General features: G+C 41.6%; 1 protein-coding gene across 6 annotated transcripts in view; it reads left to right on the top strand.

Moving 5' to 3' along the window:
- Nucleotides 1-20,979, top strand: part of SIL1 (SIL1 nucleotide exchange factor) — a 313,911-nt gene that overhangs the window by 196,807 nt on the left and 96,125 nt on the right. For all 6 annotated transcript variants that reach the window (XM_059917197.1, XM_059917198.1, XM_059917200.1 and 3 more), the window contains one exon: nt 16,848-16,968. In XM_059917197.1, the coding sequence (XP_059773180.1) occupies nt 16,848-16,968 (121 nt within the window). The remainder of the gene's footprint in view (nt 1-16,847; nt 16,969-20,979) is intronic.

Genomic DNA, 20,979 nt, shown 5'->3' with positions numbered 1-20,979 from the left:
AGATGCCCAAATGATCTTTTTTTCCCTTTTAAAATCCAATAATTTTGCTAAAATATATCTTTCTGTTAGACATTCCTGGTCAATATTCTCTGAGGTACACAGTGTGTTCTTTCAATACATAATTTTTTGTTTTGTTTTTTGGCTGCATTGGGTCTTCGTTGTTGCATGCGGGCTTTCTCTAGTTGTGGTGAGTGGGGGCTACTCTTTGTTGCAATGCACAGGCTTCCCATTGCAGTGGCTTCTCTTGTTGCAGAGCATGGGCTCTAGGTGTGCGGGCTTCAGTAGTTGTGGCACACGGGCTCAGTAGTTGTGGCTCGAGGGCTCTAGAGCGCAGGCTCAGTAGTTGTGGCGCATGGGCTTAGTTGCTTCACGGCATGTGGGATCTTCCCGGACCAGGGCCTGAACCCGTGTCGCCTGCGTTGGCAGGCGGATTCTTAACCACTGCACCACCAGGGAAGTCCCAATACATAGTTTTTTAAAACTGCTTTTTTTATTTTAGGGGTATTTTTATAGAAAGTATTTATTTACTTATTTATTTATTTGGCTGGGTCTTAGTTGCCATGTGCAGAATCTTTGTTGCAGCATGTGGGATCTTCAGTTGTGGCATACGGAATCTTTTTAGTTGCGGCATGTGGTATCTTTTTTTTCTTTTAGTTGTGGCATGCGGGCTCTTAGTTGCAGCATGTAGGATCTAGGTTCCTGACCAGGGCTCAAACTGGGTCCCCTGCACTGGGAGTGTGGAGTCGTAACTGGTGGACCACCAGGGAATGCCCTAGGGGAAATTTTTCTTGAATTATAGTTTTTGGTATTCTCTTTCCTTTTTTTGGTTTTCTTCTTTAATGTTGGATCTTTTTTGTCTGTCTTTATTTGTCGGTTTCTGATAAATTTTACTTTTTTTCCTTCATTTTTGGTTTTTCAAATTTTTCTCCTTTCACCTTCTACTTATTTTAAGGCATTTTTTGTTGTGATTATTCTTTTATTTCTAACTTTCATTGAGTTCTGGTACCTCATCTTATTTTTATTCTTGAATATCTTGTATCATCAAAAACATGTGTTTAGCTCATTTTGAAATAGGAAGTTGCAGTTCTGATCTGTTCATGGCATGTTTTTCTGGCTTGCTTTCATTATCCATAGGGATGTTATTCCTCTCCTTATTCTGTTTTTCTTTCTTATAATAATGTTATTGTATAGGATTTGAGCTCATTACTTTTTTCAGGTCATTTTTATGTGAAATTAGATTTCTTAGAAAATTAGAAAAGAAGCATGGCTTTAATTATCTTTTAAAAAAAAATTCGCAGTGCTCCCCTTTCTGTTGTTTTCAACATGGCAGCTTGCTCTATGAGGATTCCTGGCTCTGTTTTCTTCCAGCACTTTTATCTGGATCTTCTCTTTCCTGTATTGCTATTGTTCCAGTTCTGCTTTTGATTTCTCTTCTAGAAGTGTCTTCTCAGTGTCTCCCTGTCCTAATAGGGAGCACTGGTTGATTAAATTTGAGAGTTCAGTGGGGCTTGATTGCTCTAGCCCCTTGAGAATTTACCACCAGGTTTCTTGTACTTGCCTACTATTAGACTGGGAAAGATCCCTCCTAGGTTCAACTGCTCTTCTCCCACTGGCCTATTTTGTGTGTGTGTGTGTGTGCGTGTGTGTGTGTGTGTGTGTGAATACCTATTGACTGCTTTGGGGTTTTCCTTTTTCAAGTTTGTCAGACACGCCATTGCTTCCTGTGTCCTCCCATACAGAGACTGATACCATGCAGATTTGGTGATTTGTCTTCACCTGCTTCGCTTCTGTTTGGGGATTTGTAGGCGTCTTTTCACTTTGTTTTGATACAAATGTTGCTTATAGGGTTGGTTTTGCTATCTAGTCACTGTTTTAATGTGAGGATTTGGATAGATTAAAAACTGTATTGCTGCCACATTAACATATATGTTCTTTAAAAAGAAAGATGAAATCATGTATTTGTAGCTTGTTCTTTTTGTTTAGTTTTAGTCATCTTTTTATGTCAGTATAATTCTCCCTCCTCCTTATTGGAGACTATTGTGTTCCATTGAAGGCATAAAGTGCATTGTGTAGTAAATCCCTTACTGATGGACATTTTGTATTGTTTCTCGTTTGCAATTATTAAAATGCTGTTATGAACATTCTATCAATATATCAGTTGTGTACTTAGGTGAATGTCTCTATTGGATACATTCCTACAAGTGGAATCTGCTGGGTCAAATGAAATGAACATTTACAGTTTTAATAGGTATTACCAGATGACCAAAAACATTGCACTGATTTGTATCTTTACCTACAGTGTATTAGAATGCCTGTTGCTGTGTAGCCTTCCCAGTATTGGCCTACAGGCTCTCCAAGGTATGCGTGTTTATATGTGTGTTGGGAGAGTGATTTACAGACCTCTTTAAGAAACTGGTAAAAGCTATAAACCTTCTCAGAAAAATGTAATTGTATACTTAAATATTTCACATACAATTTTAGAGTCTTCACCAACTGTTCTCAGGTGACACAGTTCTTGTTGCCTTCCTAGCCACCAGATCTCTTTTGCTTCTGTTTGGTGGACTTGGGAATACTTGAAAGTTTAAGGATAAAGAGCAGTTGTAGAGCTACGACCAATAGTTCGTCCACCAAAGCCTGTAATCAGAGGTGATAATACTCTGAAGTCCACAGTGAAGTCTGATGTGTGTGGTTTACTAACAGTTAAGAGCTCAACCATGCTTCTCTCTCATTCTGTTTTTTTTTAATTGTTGTTGGTTACTCATTCATTTTTTTTCTTTAAAAAATTTTTTTAATTGAAGTATAGTTGCTTTACAATGTTGTGTTAATTTCTGCTGTACAGCAAAGTGATTCAGTTATACATATGTGTACATTCTTTTTCATATTCTTTTCCATTATGGTTTATCACAGGATATTGAATATAGTTCCCTGTGCCATACAGTAGGATCTTGCTGTTTATTCATTTTATATACAATAGTTTGCATCTGCTAACCCCAAACTCCCTCTCCCTTGGCAACTACAAGTCTGTTCTCTATGTCTGTGAGTCTGTTTCTGTTTTGTACATAAGTTCATTTGTATCATATTTTAGATTCCACATATAAATGATATCATATGGTATTTGTCATTCTCTTTTTGACTTACTTCACTTAGTATGATGATCTCTAGTTTCATCCATGTTGTTGCACATGGCATTATTTCATTCTTTTTTATGGCTGAGTAGTAGTCCAGTGTGTGTGTGTGTGTGTGTGTGTGTGTGTGTATACCAAATCTTCTTTATCCATTCATCTGTTGATGGACATATAGGTTGCTTCCATATCTTGGCTGCTGTGAATAGTGCTGCTATGAACATAAGGGTGCATGTATCTTTTTGAATTATAGTTTTGTCTGGGTGTATGCCCAGGAGTGGGACTGCTGGATCATATGGCAACTATATTTTTAGTTTTTTGAGGAACCTCCATACTGTTTTACATAGTGGCTGTACCAGCTTATAGTCCCACCAACAGTGTAGGTCTCTCATTCTGTTTTGATCTCTTGCTCTCTGTTTCTGTAATTCTTTTTTTTTTTTTTGGCCGCACTGCGTGGCATGCGGGATCTTGATTCCCCGACCAGGGATGGAACCTGTGCCCCTGCAGTGGAAGCGTGGAGTCTTAACCACTGGAATGCCAGGGAAGTCCCTCTTTGTGCAATTCTTAGTTTTTGTACCTCTATCTCATTTAACTTGTGGGTTGAGGAATGATACTGTGGAATTAAAACACATTTTAAAATATGTATTGTATTTATTAAATTAGGTTTTATTTTCCCATGATCCCATGTTAAAGACTGTCTTTGCAGCAATACATCCCTTTGCCCCACATTTCAGAAAGAGGAAATTATTTGCTTTTCTTCCCATAAAGCTAACTTACCTTTGTTTTGGAACATACACACAGTGGACATTTACTACCAGACACTCTGTTTAGCACTGTAGGAATATAAAGATGTCCTGACTTCAAGGAGAATTTAACCTACTGGGGAAAATTTGACAAGTATCATATTTCTATGGATTTGCTTCCCTCACCAGACCAGAGATTTCCTTAAGTGTAGAGAGGCCATGTCTCATCCTTGATTTCCCTAAAACCTGGCATACTGTAGGTGGTTAGTAAATATCTGTTGAATGAGTATCAAAGAACCCAATTGAGTAAGAAAAAATGAATAGAGGAAGTGCCATTTGAGAGGAATAAGCAAGACACTCAAGGTTGAAAGGAAGGGAAGACAATGTATAAAGCTGCATAGAATTGTTTGAGTTAGGCCGTTAAAAAGTGGATTTTAATTTGACAGAGTAAAAGCAAGTAAAGAGGCAGTATCAAGGACCAAAGAAAGCGTGGGTGAGTTTGGCCAGAGGATGGGGTATCTGTGGATGAGGGGAGATAAGGCAGAGACTATTAGGCAGGGACTTTGCTGTATTAGGTGGATCTGAACACCAGCAGGAGTATTGGCACTTGGGAGGGTAGCAAAGAAACCACTGAAGGTTTTAAGGAGAGTGCCAACAGAATTGTCCTTGGGGATGCTTCGCCAGGCTGCAATGGCAGGAGGCATGGCACAAGGAGGGATCATGTATCTTTCCAGTGGAGATTAGGTCTCACTATCTCCTAAGGTTCCTTCTAGCTCACGATGCTGGTGTCCGTGGAATTCTGAAGGGTTTGCCTTCTCTCATAAATTTGAAATGGCAGGTGGAAAGAGGGTGTCATGGCAATGGCTTTTTGTGAGGTGATTTCTATCAAAAGGGATCCAGACCAGAAGCACTCAGCAGGGAGTGAATCCACTCATGAATGGTAGTAAGCACCAAGGCCAGAACTTGCAGGCACTGCCTGTGTACTTGTAGGGGACTTCAGAGTGTATAGCAGGTAGAGTGTATATAATCAAGTGACAGTTGCAGAGTTAACATTAAGTGCTTAGGATTGGGAGCATTGTGGGGAGGCACAGCTGGGGGCAGCATCAGCTGTTGTGACGACGGGTTGGAAGTATGAAGCAGGCTGCTTGTCAGAAGTGTACATATTAGCAGGTTTGCTGAAGCACCAACCTTGTGCCCAGTGGCCTGGAACATCCAGGGCTCTCACCCATGCTTGGGTGGGCACCTGCAAGCACTGTCCCCCTAGGAACATGAAGCCAGAGCAGGGCATCTGCTTTTATAAGCCTTATGGTGCATTGTTACAAAATTGGCTTGAGCCTGTGTTTGAATTAAGTTTATCGGGAAACCTGAAACTTTTCCCTTGTTGCTGGCTTGGCAGTTGTTCTCATTTAAATCCTCCCCACGTTTGCTTAAGTCATGCTGCTGGTTATGGCCTCTGATTTCTGTTCTGACTTGGGGAATAGGATAGGTAGGACCACTCCATCTTAAATGAGTTTGGTTGGCCTACTGCTGGCCCCAGCCAAGGAAGGCTGTAGTGCATCTTTTCAGTGTGGTAGAAGCCTGGTTTAACTGGCTGCCCTCTCAATTTGGATGCCCTGTAGGCTTCATTGTATTGAACTTCATGCAGCCTTAATGAGGCAGTCTGACATGAAAATTCTACAAAAATCATGTACTCACTTATCCTCTACAGAACTCAATTAAGTACGTACTGAGAGCTTGTTAACACTCAGTCTAACCATCTGTAATGGTCCCTGTCCCATAGCTGGGAAGACTGAACAAGTCAGAGAGAGGCAAGAGTCCAGCAAACACCATTGTTGAGAGTACTCTGGATGAACCCTAAGCATCCCACTTGCATTATCTCTTATTCCTCACAGTGAACTCTGTGAACTCTATGAAGTGAGTACTCTAAGCCCCGTTCTGTACATGGGCCACAGAGCTTATTTTCCCAAGGTCTCAAAGCTATTAAGTGGTAGAACTGGACCTGGAACCTGGGTCTTCCTTAGCCTGTGCCCTCTACCACTGGACTGGATAACTGCCCAGGTCACCCAAGTGCTAGAGGCTGTAGCTCCTTCTGGTGAGACTAGCAGTGCAGGTGAAGAAAGCAAAGCACAGCACTGCTTAGTAGGTCTCTTAATACTCATGATCCAAAACTTTAAGAGACAACAAGTTGGGATTGTCATTACATTTTGATAGCTGAAAGAAGGCTCAGGTAACTAACCTCATTTTGTTGTCCATGTTGCCTACATTTAAGGGAGGCCCTCTCACAATGCAGGGGCAAGGACTTGGGACCAGTTGTTTCCTTGACTGCCTTCTCTACACTGTATCTATTGCTCCATTTGCATCTTTTCCCCTTCTGGTTTGTATTCTGCCCCTCTCCCTCAAAAAGGAAGGGAGTTGAGTCCCATCCTTTAGAACTTATCTAGAGAGAAATTTGGCCCTAGGAATTTTGCTCCCCTCATACTTATGGATTTCCTCTCTTTCCACTGCAGGGAGCATCCAAACTGAGGGGCTTTTGAATCAGGTACTGGGGAAATTGCAGAGGTCAGGAGTAGCTGGTACTGTTTTGAAATAATTCACAGAACTAAGTTTGGCTGTGGAGGTAACAGGTGCTGTAAAAGAAAACAAACAGCCAATTATGATGTCAGGAACCCTGGGGACTGATGTGGTAGGAAAAAAAGGATTAAAAATTATGGCACGGGCTTCCCTGGTGGTGCAGTGGTTGAGAATCTGCCTGCCAATGCAGGGGACACGGGTTCGAGCCCTGGTCTGGGAAGATCCCACATGCCGCGGAGCAACTGGGCCTGTGAGCCACAGCTACTGAGCCTGCGCGTCTGGAGCCTGTGCTCCGCAACAAGAGAGGCCACGACAGTGAGAGGCCCGCACACCGCAATGAAGAGTGGCCCCCGCTCGCCGCAACTAGAGAAAGCCCTTGCACAGAAACGAAGACCCAACATAGCCAAAAATAAATAAAATAAATAAATTTATAAAAAAATTACGGCACAGTATCTTGGCACTTTGCTTTCTTAGCCCTCTTATTAAATTATGACTTCTGTTTGAGGAAAATAAATGAGAACAAAGGGTTTGTTTAGAATACAATCTTTGTGTTTTAAATTTGACTAATGAATGGTTTTAGCACTTTCATTTGGTTCTCAGTCAACTTGTGTTCAAAGTGTCAATTAACCAATAAATATTATGAAAAACAAGAGTCAGAAATGGTTGCCACTCTTGCTAATGAGCTGCTAATGAAATTGTGCCTGGGTGGGAAATGCAGGCACTCTGGAATCCCCGAGTCTTCTCCAGAAAATGAGCTGTAGTGGAACTAAGGTCCCTGACCCCTGGGAAAGGGGCACATTTAACTCCTTCACTCCCAATTGCTGTTTTTCCCCTCCTCATTATTAAGTGAAACTCATTGCCAGTATCTTATGGTTAACTTCAATTGTAGTGAGACTTTTCAAAATGTGGTTTTATTTGACTCAATAATTCCTAAGTGGGATTAGAGAGCTGGAAGAACTGCCTGGCCTTTGGTCTCTTAATGATTCCTTTCCTCTTCTAATTTTCTTTTCATTCATTCATTCATTCGTTTATTTACTTATGGCTGCGTCAGGTCTTTGTTGTGGCACGCAGGCTCTTTGTTGCGGTGCACGGGCTCAGTAGTTGTGGTGCACGGGCTTCTCTCTAGTTGTGGCACGCGGGCTCCAGAGCGTGTGGGTTCTGTAGTTGTGGCGTGTGGCCTCCAGAGTGCGTGGGCTCTGTGGTTGCGGCACACAGGATCTCTCGTTGTGGTGCACGGGCTTAGTTGCCCCGTGACATGTGGGATCTTAGTTCCCTGAGCAGGGATCGAACCCATGTCCCCTGCATTGGAAGATGGATTCTTAACTACTGGACCACCAGGGAAATCCCTCTAGTTTTCTCACGTCTTTCCCCCGTCTCCTCATCCCCAACAGATATATGTATGCACAATTGAAAATGGATTGAAATCTGAATATAGTCAACATTTTGTAGGGTTGAGAGAGTAGGGTGTGGGTGGGGACTATATCTCTAAAAAAAGAAATGGCAGGAACTAGTAGCCTATAGCAATCAATAGGGTTATTGAAAACCAGTTCCCAGCATGGATGTGAAAGCTCAAGTGCTCTGATTAAGGGGCTGTGCTATATCTGTTAGTCTCACTGGGTCTTCTTCTGAGCTAAAGAGGAACATGGAACACATTGAGGGCAGAGATAAAAGGGGAACAGAGGCAATCAGTGGGCTAGGAAACAGGTGTGGGATACCCATCCTGAGTCTCTGGGTGAAAGTACCCCCTCTGTCCCTTCTCCCCTGTTCTCCTTTACCCGTGGATTTACTAAATTGTGGGGCTCTGACAGGTCTCCTGGGCTGGTGCGAGGAGTCACTGCACATGCTTAAAGGTCTGGTGCTTTTGAGGGAAGGAGGACTGACCCCTGTCAGATAGAATTCCTAAGTTTTTCTGGTCAAAATACTGTCGTCCCTTACTCCGTCTCACTCTTCCCATTCCCTACCCATTCCCCTCATTCAGGCTTGATTATATCTGATTAGGTCAAGTATAATAGCTTTCTAACTAGCCTCTTTGCTCCTTCTCTTTCTGTTATATGCTGAGTTTCAAATGGAGTTACTCATTGTCCCCTGATTATGTCCACTTCTTTGCTTGCCTGAAAGCTGTTCTCTGGACTTGGGACTCTAAATATTGTTACCCCTCTTCCTCGTTTACTTCATATTCCTCAGTGACAGCTATTGGTTTTGTTAATGTGGTATCTTTCCCAGTGCCCAACACAGCAGGTGGCTTTCTTCAGTGGGTACACAGTAAGGTGTGGTAGAAGGAATGCCTAGAATACAGCAGGCAGGCTCTTACCTAATCCTCAGTAAATGCTTGTTGACTAGCCAGTTGTGGAAAGAGGCTCACCGTGTCCTGGATATGGTTACTTTGAGCCTTTGTCCTGATGGCTGTTCAGAGTACCTCTCCAACTGTAACAGAGGAAATCTTCCAAGTAGCATTGCTAGTCCTTGCACTTGAAGAGCACTGCTGTTGTGAATTCTGTGTACAGAGGTTGGTGCCCAGCTGTCGTCTGTCCTCCTTGAGAACTGGAAAGGAGACATTGGTTAGGTCACAGCAGATAAAATTTTGGAGGGTAGTTCTGGAATGTGGTGGGAGCTATCAGGATAGCTGTTCCCAGAGGAAGACTGTGGAGTCTCTTGATCTGAAGGGCTTTAATGCAGGTGATGGATTTCCACCCTTGCTTGGAAGCCATGCCAGAGAACTCTTCTAAGGCCCTGCCCAGACTGTAGATTACGCAGCAGAGTAAAAAATCAGTTTGGAGAATATTTTTATTTTTTCTCATTTTGCCATTGTTTAGTCCTTTTAGAAAATGCATAAATGTAATGGCAATACAGACTGGTTCACTCCGTGTTTTGCTGCTTACAAAAAAGATCTCCATTTGTGTTTCCCTTCAAAAAACATTAAACATTGGTTCAGGGTTCAGCACCCTAGAGAGGTTTGTGCACATTTTTTTGTTACTGGTTCAGTTCAAGTCCTGCCTTGGAGACAAGATAGATGCTCATTTGTGTGAGGCAGGGATCTTGCCAGGACTTGTTTGGGGTTTTTGAATAAAAAAGCAGGAGGATAGGGCTGTGGTAGCCATGGCAACTGCGCTTGGCTGAGACTAAAGTCTCAGCTCTGACCAGCCCTGGTTAGGAGCTTGGAGGTGAGTGGCATTGCTTCCTGTCCCATATTCCTCCTATTCTTTCTGGTCTTGGAAGTGGGGGCCAGGGGGCTGGCATTCAAGCTGACCTTTCTGGTGGCCTACTGTGTGCCTGGAGTTGAGCCTGAGCTGTGGGCACAAGTAATTGGCCCCTGCCCTTTAGAAACTCGGCATAATTGGGAATTTTTACTCTTGTTAACACATACCTACAGGACTTGATAAATAAAATGTCTTTGTTTCATTCTGGTTGACATTTAACCTTTTTGGGGCTGTGTTTCCTGAAGCACTTTTAACTTCTTCTGAGCACTGACACAGTGTTTTCTCATTTATTCTTCACGACAATCTAACACATTAGTGAAAGCAGACACGATAGATTCTTGTCGTTGGACACATAAGGGCATGAAGATTAAAAAATAAAAAGGAATTTACCTGGCCCTCAAAGAAAGAGCTGAGTGGGTAGCAGAGTTCCAGTGCTCATGGTCGCATGGCCAGCTCTCATCTGAGCAGGCTGTGCCGCGGCAGCCCTTGATTTTCTGCCATTGTGTCCAGGTTTGACTTGAAAGAGCCTAGAAGTCCCTGGAGGGGGAGGTTTCCAGGCAAAAGCCTACAGAGACACTTCCCAAAGACATATAACTCCCGAGGCATCTGATGCCAACGCAGAAACCAGGGCACTGTGGCATCCATCTCAATTGGCCCTGTCTCCACTGAAGCAGGGCAGTCAGACTGCACAGCAGGCTCATTGTGGGCACTACCCAAGGAGGACGCTGCCACTCTGAGCCCAGGAGGGCTAAGTTTCTAATCACTGGGCACTTGGGTGAGTTGGGACAAATACTGGGTCAGGCAAGATTTGTCAGTAGGTGAAACATCTTTTCCAGTAGTCACAAATTGGCTGTGGGCTGAATTCCATATATAGATATGTTTTGTTTAGCTTTTGTATTTTAAAATTTGAATGCTTTCAGAGGGGGCATTTTTTTCTCAGCCCTCACCACTCCCTGTTGTCTTACAGATGGCCTTCCTCATCTCTCTTATTTGCCTGCCTCCCATGGGCATTTGAATTGGCTTCTGCATCTTGGCTCAATATTTCTTACCTGCCCTTCTACCAGTATTCCTCTTGCCTAGGTGTTTGATGGCCTCAGGCTTTCTAGGCTCATTTTCTTCTTTCTACCCTACCCAGAACTATCCTTCTGGGTTTGTGTTTAGGCTCTGAACTTAGGTTTTTCTTGGCCCCTAGGAATACTTGCTGTCACCTTGTACTATATCTGATAGCCTAATTGCTGTCCCAGGATTCAAAAGGAGAAGTACTGCTTTATCCAAAGAAATGAATTTTTAAAACAACTTTATTGAGATAAAATTTATATACCATAAAATTCAGTCATTTAAAGTGTACCATGGGAATAATTCTCAAACGTCCTAGGGAATGTTGGTAGAATAGATGGGTGGTTTCTAGACTATGGTGTTTCATGGACCAGAAAACTTTAAAAGAAAGTTCGGGGAACCAAAGGCCAATTTCTTTACTTTGCTGAGTTAAGGGCCTTAACATAGAAACAACCCACTGTCATCCACCATCATCATTATCTCATTTTATAAAAGGACATTTTAACACTAAAAAGATAGAAATGATGTAATTTCAGAAAAAAAGAACTCTTTTTTATATTGGACACTTTTAAATTCCTCGTTCCGGGACCACTGGAATGAATTGCCACAATAAACAAACCACTCAAAACTCAGCTTTAAAACAACAGTAATTTCTCTTTGTATAGCTTTGACTCTTAGAACCGTAGCAATAGTTCACGTACCCTTCAGATGCCCCCAAATAAAAAATTGAACCAACCAGGATGTGGAGGAATGGAAACAACAAAGTGGAACACAGACGCTAACAAATGAACCAAATTGATAACATAATCATACTGATGGGGGTAGGGAAGAATGGAACTAACCTAAGTGACCTTGTGAAATGATACTTTGACTAGATACAGTAAAATTAAAGACAAAGGAGCTGTATATAAATGCTGTAATGTAGTTTGTCAAATGTGTTTCTCACAGGGGTATGGGTTAGCAATTTTGAAACTACTTTTTATGTGTACTAGTATTGAACAATAAATATAATATTGCAGGTAAAAAGAACCAGTTTTCTCACTGTTGGAGAAAGAAGTTGCAAATAAGGAAATGGGGGAGGTGAACCCTGTGGGGCTGATTGGAATCTGAGGTATCAGTATAAACTTGTAGTTTTTAAGATGTCCACAGACAAATAGATGTAGAAATACAGCTGTATATATGTATATGTATACACACATATAAATTTCTTATCTCTGACCCAGAGAGAGCCCAGAAGCAATGACAACCTAGTAGTAATGAGCACACCTATCATGCAGATCATGGTTTCTAAACACTGTTCTTCAATAAAAAACTAGGACTCCTTGAAAAATGGTTGATTCCAGGGCTGGGAAAAGGAAAATGCAAGATAAACTTGGAGCATCTTATGGATCCAGAAAGTAAGGAAGTACTTGAAAAAAGAAAATGATGGGGGAAAGGGACTCACCAAAGGAACACAAGAGCTAACCTGAAGGAGCTCCTAGTTGCCAAAGCTGAAATAATTTGAGCAACAAAATAATGATAATATTGGATTATAACTCACAGAATAAAATATCCATGAGAACATATTGATAAAGTAAATAATTTGCTGAATTGGGCGATTGGGATTGACATGTATACACTGATGTGTATAAAATTGATGACTGATTAAAAAAAATGAGATAAGGAAAGTAAATAATTAAGTAGATGGAGGAGCAACAGTTTTTCCTTGTAGTGAAATTTCAATTAATAAATGTGTAAGGAAGGAGGGGAGTAGAAAATTGCTATTAGACCATCTCCACAGTGGTAATTGTCGCAAACGGATCCCTCTAATGGTGTGCAAAGGTTTGAGGAAAAAGAGGATTTGTATAATCTCAGAATATTTCCCCCATGATTTTTTTTTTTTTAAAAATTCAGGGATTTTTAGTATACACACAGTATTGTGTAACCATCACCACATTTTCATCACCCCAAAAAGAAACAATGCTTATTAGTGGTCATTCCCCATTCCTCCCTTCCCCTAGCCCCTGACAACCATTAATTTACTATGTCTGTTGATTTGCCTATTCAGGACATTTCATATGAAAGGAATCATATAATATGTGACTTTTTGTATCTGTCTTCTTTCAGTTAGTTTAATGCATTCAAAGTTTGTCCGTGTTATAGTATATATCAGTGTTTCATTCCTTTTTTTTAAGTTACTGTGTATTTTATTTATTTATTTATTCCAGGTTTATTGAGATACAGTTTAATGATTTGAAGTATTTCATTCCTTTTAGTGGCTGAATAGTATTCTGCTGAATGGATAGACCACATTTTGTTTGTTCATTTCTCAGAGTTGATGGACATTTGGGTTGTTGCCACATTTTGGCTATTATAAATAATGCTACAGTGAACATTCATGTACAAGTTTTTGTGTGAACATATGTTTTTAGTTCTCTCGTGAATACACCTAGGTGAAGAATTGCTGGATTCATATGGTAGCTCTTTGTCTAACATTTTGAGAAACCGCCAGACTGTTTTCTACAGTTTGGTAGTTTGCCATGATTTTTGTTTACCACAGTGGAAAAGCTCAGTATAGATTACTTTTGTTAGTTGATCCAGACCAACATCACCAGTATAAGACATGTTGACATCACGAACCTTTTGATATGATGCACTGAGAAGAGCATGACATAATTTCTGTTGTTCTTCTGTCAAGGTGGCATGATTTGAGTTTAATCATGACAAGAACCAGACATTCCTGAATAACTGATATGTATTTATTTCTTGAGGGTATCAGGGTCATGAAAGACAAGGGAAGACTGAGGAACGGTTGTAGAGTGCAGGAAACTAGGGAGAAATAACAACCGAAGGCCATATGGGATCCTGGAACAAAAAAGAACCTTAGAGGAAACACTGGTAAAGTTTGAAAAGGATCTTTAGTTTGGTTACTGGTATTAATTTCCCAGTAACTGTCTATGGCTATATAAGATATTAACATTGGGAAAAGCTGTGTAAGTGATATATGGAAACTCTCTATACTATTTTTGCAAGTGTACGTTTAAAGGTAGTTCAAAGTAAAAAGTTAAAAAAGGTATCCAGTCATTTATTCTTGTTCACATGTCTGCAGATAGGCTAGACTTGGCTGACCGTGGTTGGGCTCAGCTGGGTTCATCTCCAATCTGCACTTTGGGTCCAGATCTGCTCCATGGGTCTCTCATCCTTCTTGGATCAGAATGCTAGTAGAGCATGTTCTTCTCACAGTGATACACAATTCCAAGAGACAAGCCAAGCACACAAGCACATTTCAAACCTCTGTGGCACATTTGCTAACATCCTGCTGGCCAAAGCACGTCACAGGCCAAGTCCAAAGTCAAAGGTTGGGAAAGTACACTCTACTACTAGTAGGAGGGACTGTGAGGTCACATGGTAAAGGGGGTGGATGGAACAGAACTGGTGACAATGATGCAGTCTACCACCTATTTTTTTCCCCCTCAGGGAGCCAGGGTTAGGGAGATAGACACCGCAGGCTTTGCAGGCCTATTTGCCTTTCTGGATTCCTGTCTTATTTTCTGCTTGTCCCCTTCCCCTCTACCTCCCAATCCCTGCATGTATCTGGTGACTTTTTGCCTCTGTTCTGTTCTTCTCCAGTGTTCTGGTCCCTTCAGAGAGGCCCTAGAAGGAAGCAGGTCAGATCACACTCTCTAACTTGGCCTTTTTCCCAGTGGAGTGGAAATATTTGAAATACTGTGTTTTCTGTTGCCTCTGCCACTGCTGCCGTGGCTGGTTTCATGTATTTTAAATGAGCGTAACCTGTATTTTAAGTTAATGTTATTGTGGTTGCTCTTGCCCCCTGTGATGGTTTATGTGAAGGGAGTAATTTTGGAATTTTCCCCAAATAAAATAAATGGATTCACATAAGATCCTAGTCTTTTCCTTGGCCAGCTTAGCACAGTCTAACCTGTTGTGTTCTGAAACTTTTAAAGTCATGTACTTTTTCTCTTTTTTATTTCTAATTTCAAAAGTCTGAAAATTCAAGATATTATTATTATTATTATTACTGTTATTAGTATAATTACTACTAAAAATAACTATGACTACTAATTATTATGAATTATTATGAATCTACTTGTCCTAGTGAAAATCCTTGTTGGCATTTCCACACACCTCTAGATAAGCCAGGATTTTCTCTCTTCCATTTTTGATTTTTCACTTAATATATAATTATTGAGGGTTTACTATATGCTTGCATATGTGATAGACCCTGAAGATATGTGATAGACCCTGAGCATTTATATTAGCCAGATAAATAAAAAACTAACATATAACTATTGATTGTGGTAAGTATTATTAAGAAAAAGGGTCATGGCAGGGAGTTCCCTGGCGGTCCAGTGGTTAGGACTAGGTGCTTTCACTGCCGTGGACCCGGGTTCAATCCCTGGTTGGGGAACTAAGATCCTGCAAGCTGCATGGGGTGGTCAAAAAAAAAAAAAGAAAGAAAGAAAGAAAGAGAAAGAAAAAGGGTCATGGTGTTTTGTGAAAGCCTTTAGGGGGAAGCCAGATCTGGTCTGGGGAAATAGAGGATGCCTCTCAGAGAGGAAGCGACACTTAGCTGGGATTGGAAGGATGAAGAGATGGAGGCTGGGGTTGGAAGGAGCATTGTGGGCGAAGGGAACAGCAGGTGGAATGACCCTGTTGTAGGAGGGAGCATGGTTCCTTTCATGGAATGGAAGAAGGCCAGTGTGGCCTAGAACATGGGGAATGAGGAGTGGACAAGTTTGAAGAGGCAGGCAAGGAGCTAGATACTAAAAAGGGCCTCATTAACCAGCATGAAGATTTTCATCTTTAAGAACAGTAGGAAGCCATCAAAAGGTTCAAGGCAGGGGAATAACATAGTCAGATTTGTGTTTTGAAAAAAAAAAAAAAAAATCACTCATTGTAAAGAACAGTTTGATTAGGAGGTAAGAGGAGATAGTAGAGGCCAGTTGGAAGGCTTTGGCAGTATCCAGAAGAGAGATGGTTATGGTTCAGAGAAGGGCAGTGGTGGGGAGGGCAGAGAGAAAGATATGCATTCAAGAAGAAAGAAGACATATGGAAGGAGAAACACCAGATTTGGGAGATTGGGTATATGGGGTGTAAAGTAGAGGGAAAATCAAGGATGACCTGCTTAGCCTTCAGCCGGGAAGATACTCTTGTTGTTATGTTGGTTTTGGATCTCTCCAGATGAGATAATCTCTCCCTTTCATACATTTGGAGATGGGATTTTTTTTTTTTTTTCCCTTGGCTGTGCCACGCGGCTTGTGGAATCTCTGTTCCCAGACTGGGGATTGAACCTGGGCCACGGCAGGGAAATCACCAAATCCTAACCACTGGACCACCAGGGAACTCCCTTAGAGATGGAATTAATGCTAAAAGAAGTTACCTCTTGCCCCATGATCATAGGAGTAGGATAGAAGTTACCAGTTTCTTGTTGTTCTTGCCAGTATTTGGCCTCATCTCTTCCCAGAACCAACTTCCTCAGCCATTACCTTTATTCTCCTACCCAAACTGGGGTTCCAATGGCACATCAAGACAGCAGCCTCCACAGCCCTTCCACTTTTCCCAAGCTCTTCTGCTCCCTGCCTCCTGAATGCGGCCTGTCAGTTTCTGTGTCTGAGTCTTTGCACGAAGGGCACCATCTATTTGGGATTCTCTTTATTCCCAGTCTGGGTCTCACTTTTTGCATCATTTAACCCCCAATTCAGGGAGCCTCCCCAGAGATAAGTTTCCCCATTCTACTCTGAACATAACCTTTTTTAAAAATCCTTGAGGCATTTTGGATGGGTTTGAGGTTAGAAGTGGATCATTATACACATACACTCAGGTACTTAAGTTCCCTTTGAATTCTTAGGCAAAGATATAGAAACTCCCTGCTGAAGTGGGATGGCAGGAACAGAACAGCTTGTCTTGGAGTGGTGTTTCCCCGGCTCCTTGGTTCTCTGATGGAGGCACAGTGGTTGGTGTAACTTGGAGTTTGCTATGATCCTGCCAGAATTGAGAAAACTTGAATTCTTGCTACATCATTACTCTTTTATGCTCGGGGTTTACCTCATCTTTCCAAGATAACTTGTGCTATGCACTTCGCTTGAAGGAATTTTTCACATGCAGTGTCCCTCCAGGTACTGTATACGTCATAAGCCTCCTCTCTTCTTGGCTTTTAGGTCATGCTGTTCCTGCAGGATCCCATGTGCGGCTGAATCTCCAGACTGGGGCAAGAGAAGTGAAACTCCAAGATGAGGACAAGCTTCGAAATAATTTGAAAGGGTTGAAAAAAGGCAAAAGGTATGGTGTCAACCCTAGGGACTGGGAGACTGACAGCATTGACCCTGTAATACTGAGAGTAATGACAATGTGTTGTTTCTTACCCAAATACACATGGCTTTAAATTTTTTGAAATTTAATAGCTTAGAATTTGTGATAAATCTGTCAGGGTTTTATGGATGTTTACTTCTACGGTCTTTGGAAAGAAATAGTTTGCAAAGCAAATTGATACTTTAAAAAAGGCTGTAGGGGAATGCTTAACCTGCTTTAAAAATGAAGCCATTTTTCCCAGTACTCTAAGAGTACCCATTTGAATCCCAACAGTTAATGCACTGATTACAGATGAGTCATCTATTCATTAAAACAGGCCTGTTAAACCTTCTGCTTTGCAGTAATACTTCCTTGGTGAGCAATAAAATTGCATTTTGAAGTCTTTAATTCAGACCAACTTTTCCTCTTGTTAGTCTATATTAAAACAAGCTTTCAAAAGTTCTCCAATGGTAAGAGTTGCCTTATTTTTTAATAATCAGTTTAGATTATTTGCTTTTGGGCAATTCGTAGTCTCTATTTTTCTGTTTTTTGCCTTGAATTACCAAGTTTTTTTGCTTGCTGTTTCCTGTGTAAGGGAGAAGGAGGTTGAGGCATGGGGTTGCAGGGGCTGCTGGAATTGTGCAGCTTGATAGGGCAGTATAAATACCAGCCATGAAGTATCTAACACAAGGACCAGCAAATTATGGCCTGCAGCAAAATATTGGGACTACTGCCTTTTTTTGTATGACCCAGAAGCTAGGTTGTTGTTAACATTTTTTAATGGTTGAAAAAAAATGAAGAAGAAGAATATTTCATGACTGAAAATTATTTGAAATTCAGATTCCAGTGTCCATAAATAAAGTTTTATTGGAACATAGCCATGCTCACTCATTTAGGTATTGTCTATGGCTGATTTCTTGCTACACTGACAGAGTTGAGTAGTTGGGAAAATGACCCCATAAGGCCTACAAAGCCTAAAATATTATCTGATTATTACAAATAGTTTGCTGTCCCTGTTCTAATACGAGCATATCTTGTTTTATTGTGCTTCACTTTGTTGCAGTTCGCAGATACTGCGTTTTTTACAAATTGAAGATTTGTGGTAACCCTGTGTCGAGCAAGTCTATTGCTACCATTTTTCCAACAGCATTTGCTCACTTCATGTCTCTGTGTCACATTTTGGTAATTTTCACAATATTTCAAACTTTTTCATTAATATTTGTTATGGTGATCCTGTGATTAGTTCTTTGATGAATAGATCTTTGAAGTTACTATTGTAATTGGTTTTTTGGTTTGTATTGTTTTTTTGTCATGTATCTTTTAATTAAGGTACCTACATTTTTTTTAGACGTAATGCTATTGCACACTTAATAGACTACAGTATAGTGTAAACATAACTTATCTGCACTGGGAAGCCAAAAAATTCATGTGACTTGCTTTATTGCAATATTCACTTTATTGCGATGGTCTGGAACAGTGACCTCAATATCTCTGAGATATGCCTATTCATGTAAGTATTGGGAATCAATCATGGATTATTGAGTGGGGTTAGTGTTACTCAGTCCTTGGATTTTTATTATTTTAACAATATTTTGCGGTTTAGATATGAGGCAGAAGGTTACCTTAGAAGCCCCATTTTTACCTGAGTCTTTTCTTTTATATACCTGGCAAAAGGTCATCCATCCTGTCCATGTGGCACTCACAAGCCCACAAAGTAGCTTATTCAGATTTGGGCATTTTTCACTGTTGGAAAATTCAACTTTATATTATGATAGATAAGGAGCTATTTGTCGTCCTTATAGTCACCCCAAACTGGGAAGGATCTTTACTTTCCCCCATTCTCCAGATAGGCCTGAACCTGGATTAACCCAGGTTATATGATGATTATTTTCTCAGAACCGTCGAAGAAAGAATCAAATCTCATTGTCGTAACCCCTGTCAACCTCCCTCCATCCCTAGCATGCATATACATACATTTTTCAGTGTCTCAAAGTACTTAGGAAGTCTTTTCTCACATCTAAGCCAAGTCTTATTTTCTGAATAAGAAGACTATTTTTTTCCTGGTTTAAGAATATTGAGTTAGGAACTTGATGAATTTGGAGCTTTTTATTTGTTGGTTTTAATACTATGGGAAGTGATTTCTCCAATACCTGACCATAGATCATTAGCAGGAGCACTTATTGCTTTGTCTGTTGCTCCTGTCTTTTTATACTAGAAAGCAGAGCCATCCATGTGGTCTGTAGTAGAGACACCGTAAGAGAAGAATATTCGTCCCCACTCCTGCCTCTTTGCTTTTCTCCTTTGGAATGTTTCTGAGGGCTCTGCCCTGGAATGGCCTCCAGGATATGCTGGACATGTCTTCTTCCTTCTCAGCATTTATAGCCAGCAGCAAACCTGTCTGAACAGAAGCCCAAAGACGTTGACAAAGTGGTGTGGGTGTTCAGTGCTGTGAACTCAGTGAGTCTCTGGTTGCCTTTGGTGGTGACTTCCTTCTCAAGGAGTGGACCTCATCCTGTGCTCCTTTAATTCCACTTCACAGTGTCTTCCTGCCTCTCTAGTTCTGGAATGGGAACAGAGGCCAAAGGGCAGGGCTAATTTTCAAAATTGTTATAATATTTTGCTTATTGACTTCATTCTGTTTTGGGGAACAAGATCCACAGCTTTCCATCAGATTGTCAAAGAAGTTGGTGATCCCACAAAGTTAAGAACCACTGGCTAGGACTTCCCTGGTGGCGCAGTGGTTAAGAATCCGCCTGCCAGGGCTTCCCTGGTGGCTCAGTGGTCGAGAGTCTGCCTGCCAATGCAGGGGACACGGGTTCGAGCCCTGGTCTGGGAAGATCCCACATGCCACGGAGCAACTAGGCCCGTGAGCCACAATTACTCAGCCTGCGTGTCTGGAACCTGTGCTCCACAACAAGAGAGGCCGCAATAGTGAGGGGCCCACGCACCACGATGAAGAGTGGCCCCCACTTGCCGCAACTAGAGAAAACCCTCGCACAGAAACGAAGACCCAACACAGCCATAAATAAATAAATAAATAAATTAATTAATTAAAAAAAAAAAAAAAAAAAAAAGAATCTGCCTGCCAGTGCAGGGGACACAGATTCGAACCCTGGTCTGGGAAGATCCCACATGCCACGGAGCAACTAAGCCCGTGCGCCACAACTCTGGAGCCTGTGCTCTAGAGCCCGCAAGCCACAACTACTGAGCCCGTGTGCCACAACTACTGAAGCCCACGCGCCTAAAGCCCGTGCTCCGCAACAAGAGAAGCCATCCAATGAGAAGCCCGCGAGCCGCAACGAAGAGTAGCCCCCGCTTGCTGCAACTAGAGAAAGCCCGCGCACAGCAACAAAGACCTAAGGCAGCCAAAAATAAAAAGAAATAAATTTTAAAAAAAAGAAAGGAACCACTGGCTAGAGAGAGATGGGGATAGTCCATTCAGCCTAATCCATGGCAGCTTCTCCATTAGAGCTGCTGGCTCTGTGACTGGCCACACTGCTACCTAGAGCTACAGTTCTTGTGGGCTCTAAAGCCTGGGAGAGGTCTCCTGACTCTGACTTGTCCCAGAGGATTCTCTTGGCACTACCTGAGTTCAGTGTATAGTTGGCTCTCAGCAGGTTTTCCTCTTCCTCTTTGTGTGTTAGGTATTGCCATCTCCACTGGTTTTAGTCTGCATCCCTGTCAATCTCTCCATAGTACATCTCTCTTTTTGCCTTGGAACAACCAGATATTTGAGTCATCCTCTTATGTTTAGAGGGATAAGGGACAAACTTCATCCAAGTTGTTTCATTTTGGGTTGAGCATTTACCACGGTATAATATGGTATGGTAGTTAAGGGAGTGGGCCAAGGACAGGACCATTTACTTACTCCATTCATTCATTTCACAAAAGACCTATTGAGTGCCTATGTGCCAGGCACTGGAGATACAGTAGTAAACAAAACAGACAAGATGCTAGCTTTATTGAGGCTAGCAGATAGGAAAAGAGAGAAATAAGTATGCA

The sequence above is a fragment of the Balaenoptera ricei genome, chromosome 3, assembly GCF_028023285.1.
Source record: "Balaenoptera ricei isolate mBalRic1 chromosome 3, mBalRic1.hap2, whole genome shotgun sequence".
NCBI lineage: Eukaryota > Metazoa > Chordata > Mammalia > Artiodactyla > Balaenopteridae > Balaenoptera > Balaenoptera ricei.
Note: the sequence above shows the minus strand (reverse complement) of the source record. Positions and strands in the feature narration are given on the sequence as shown.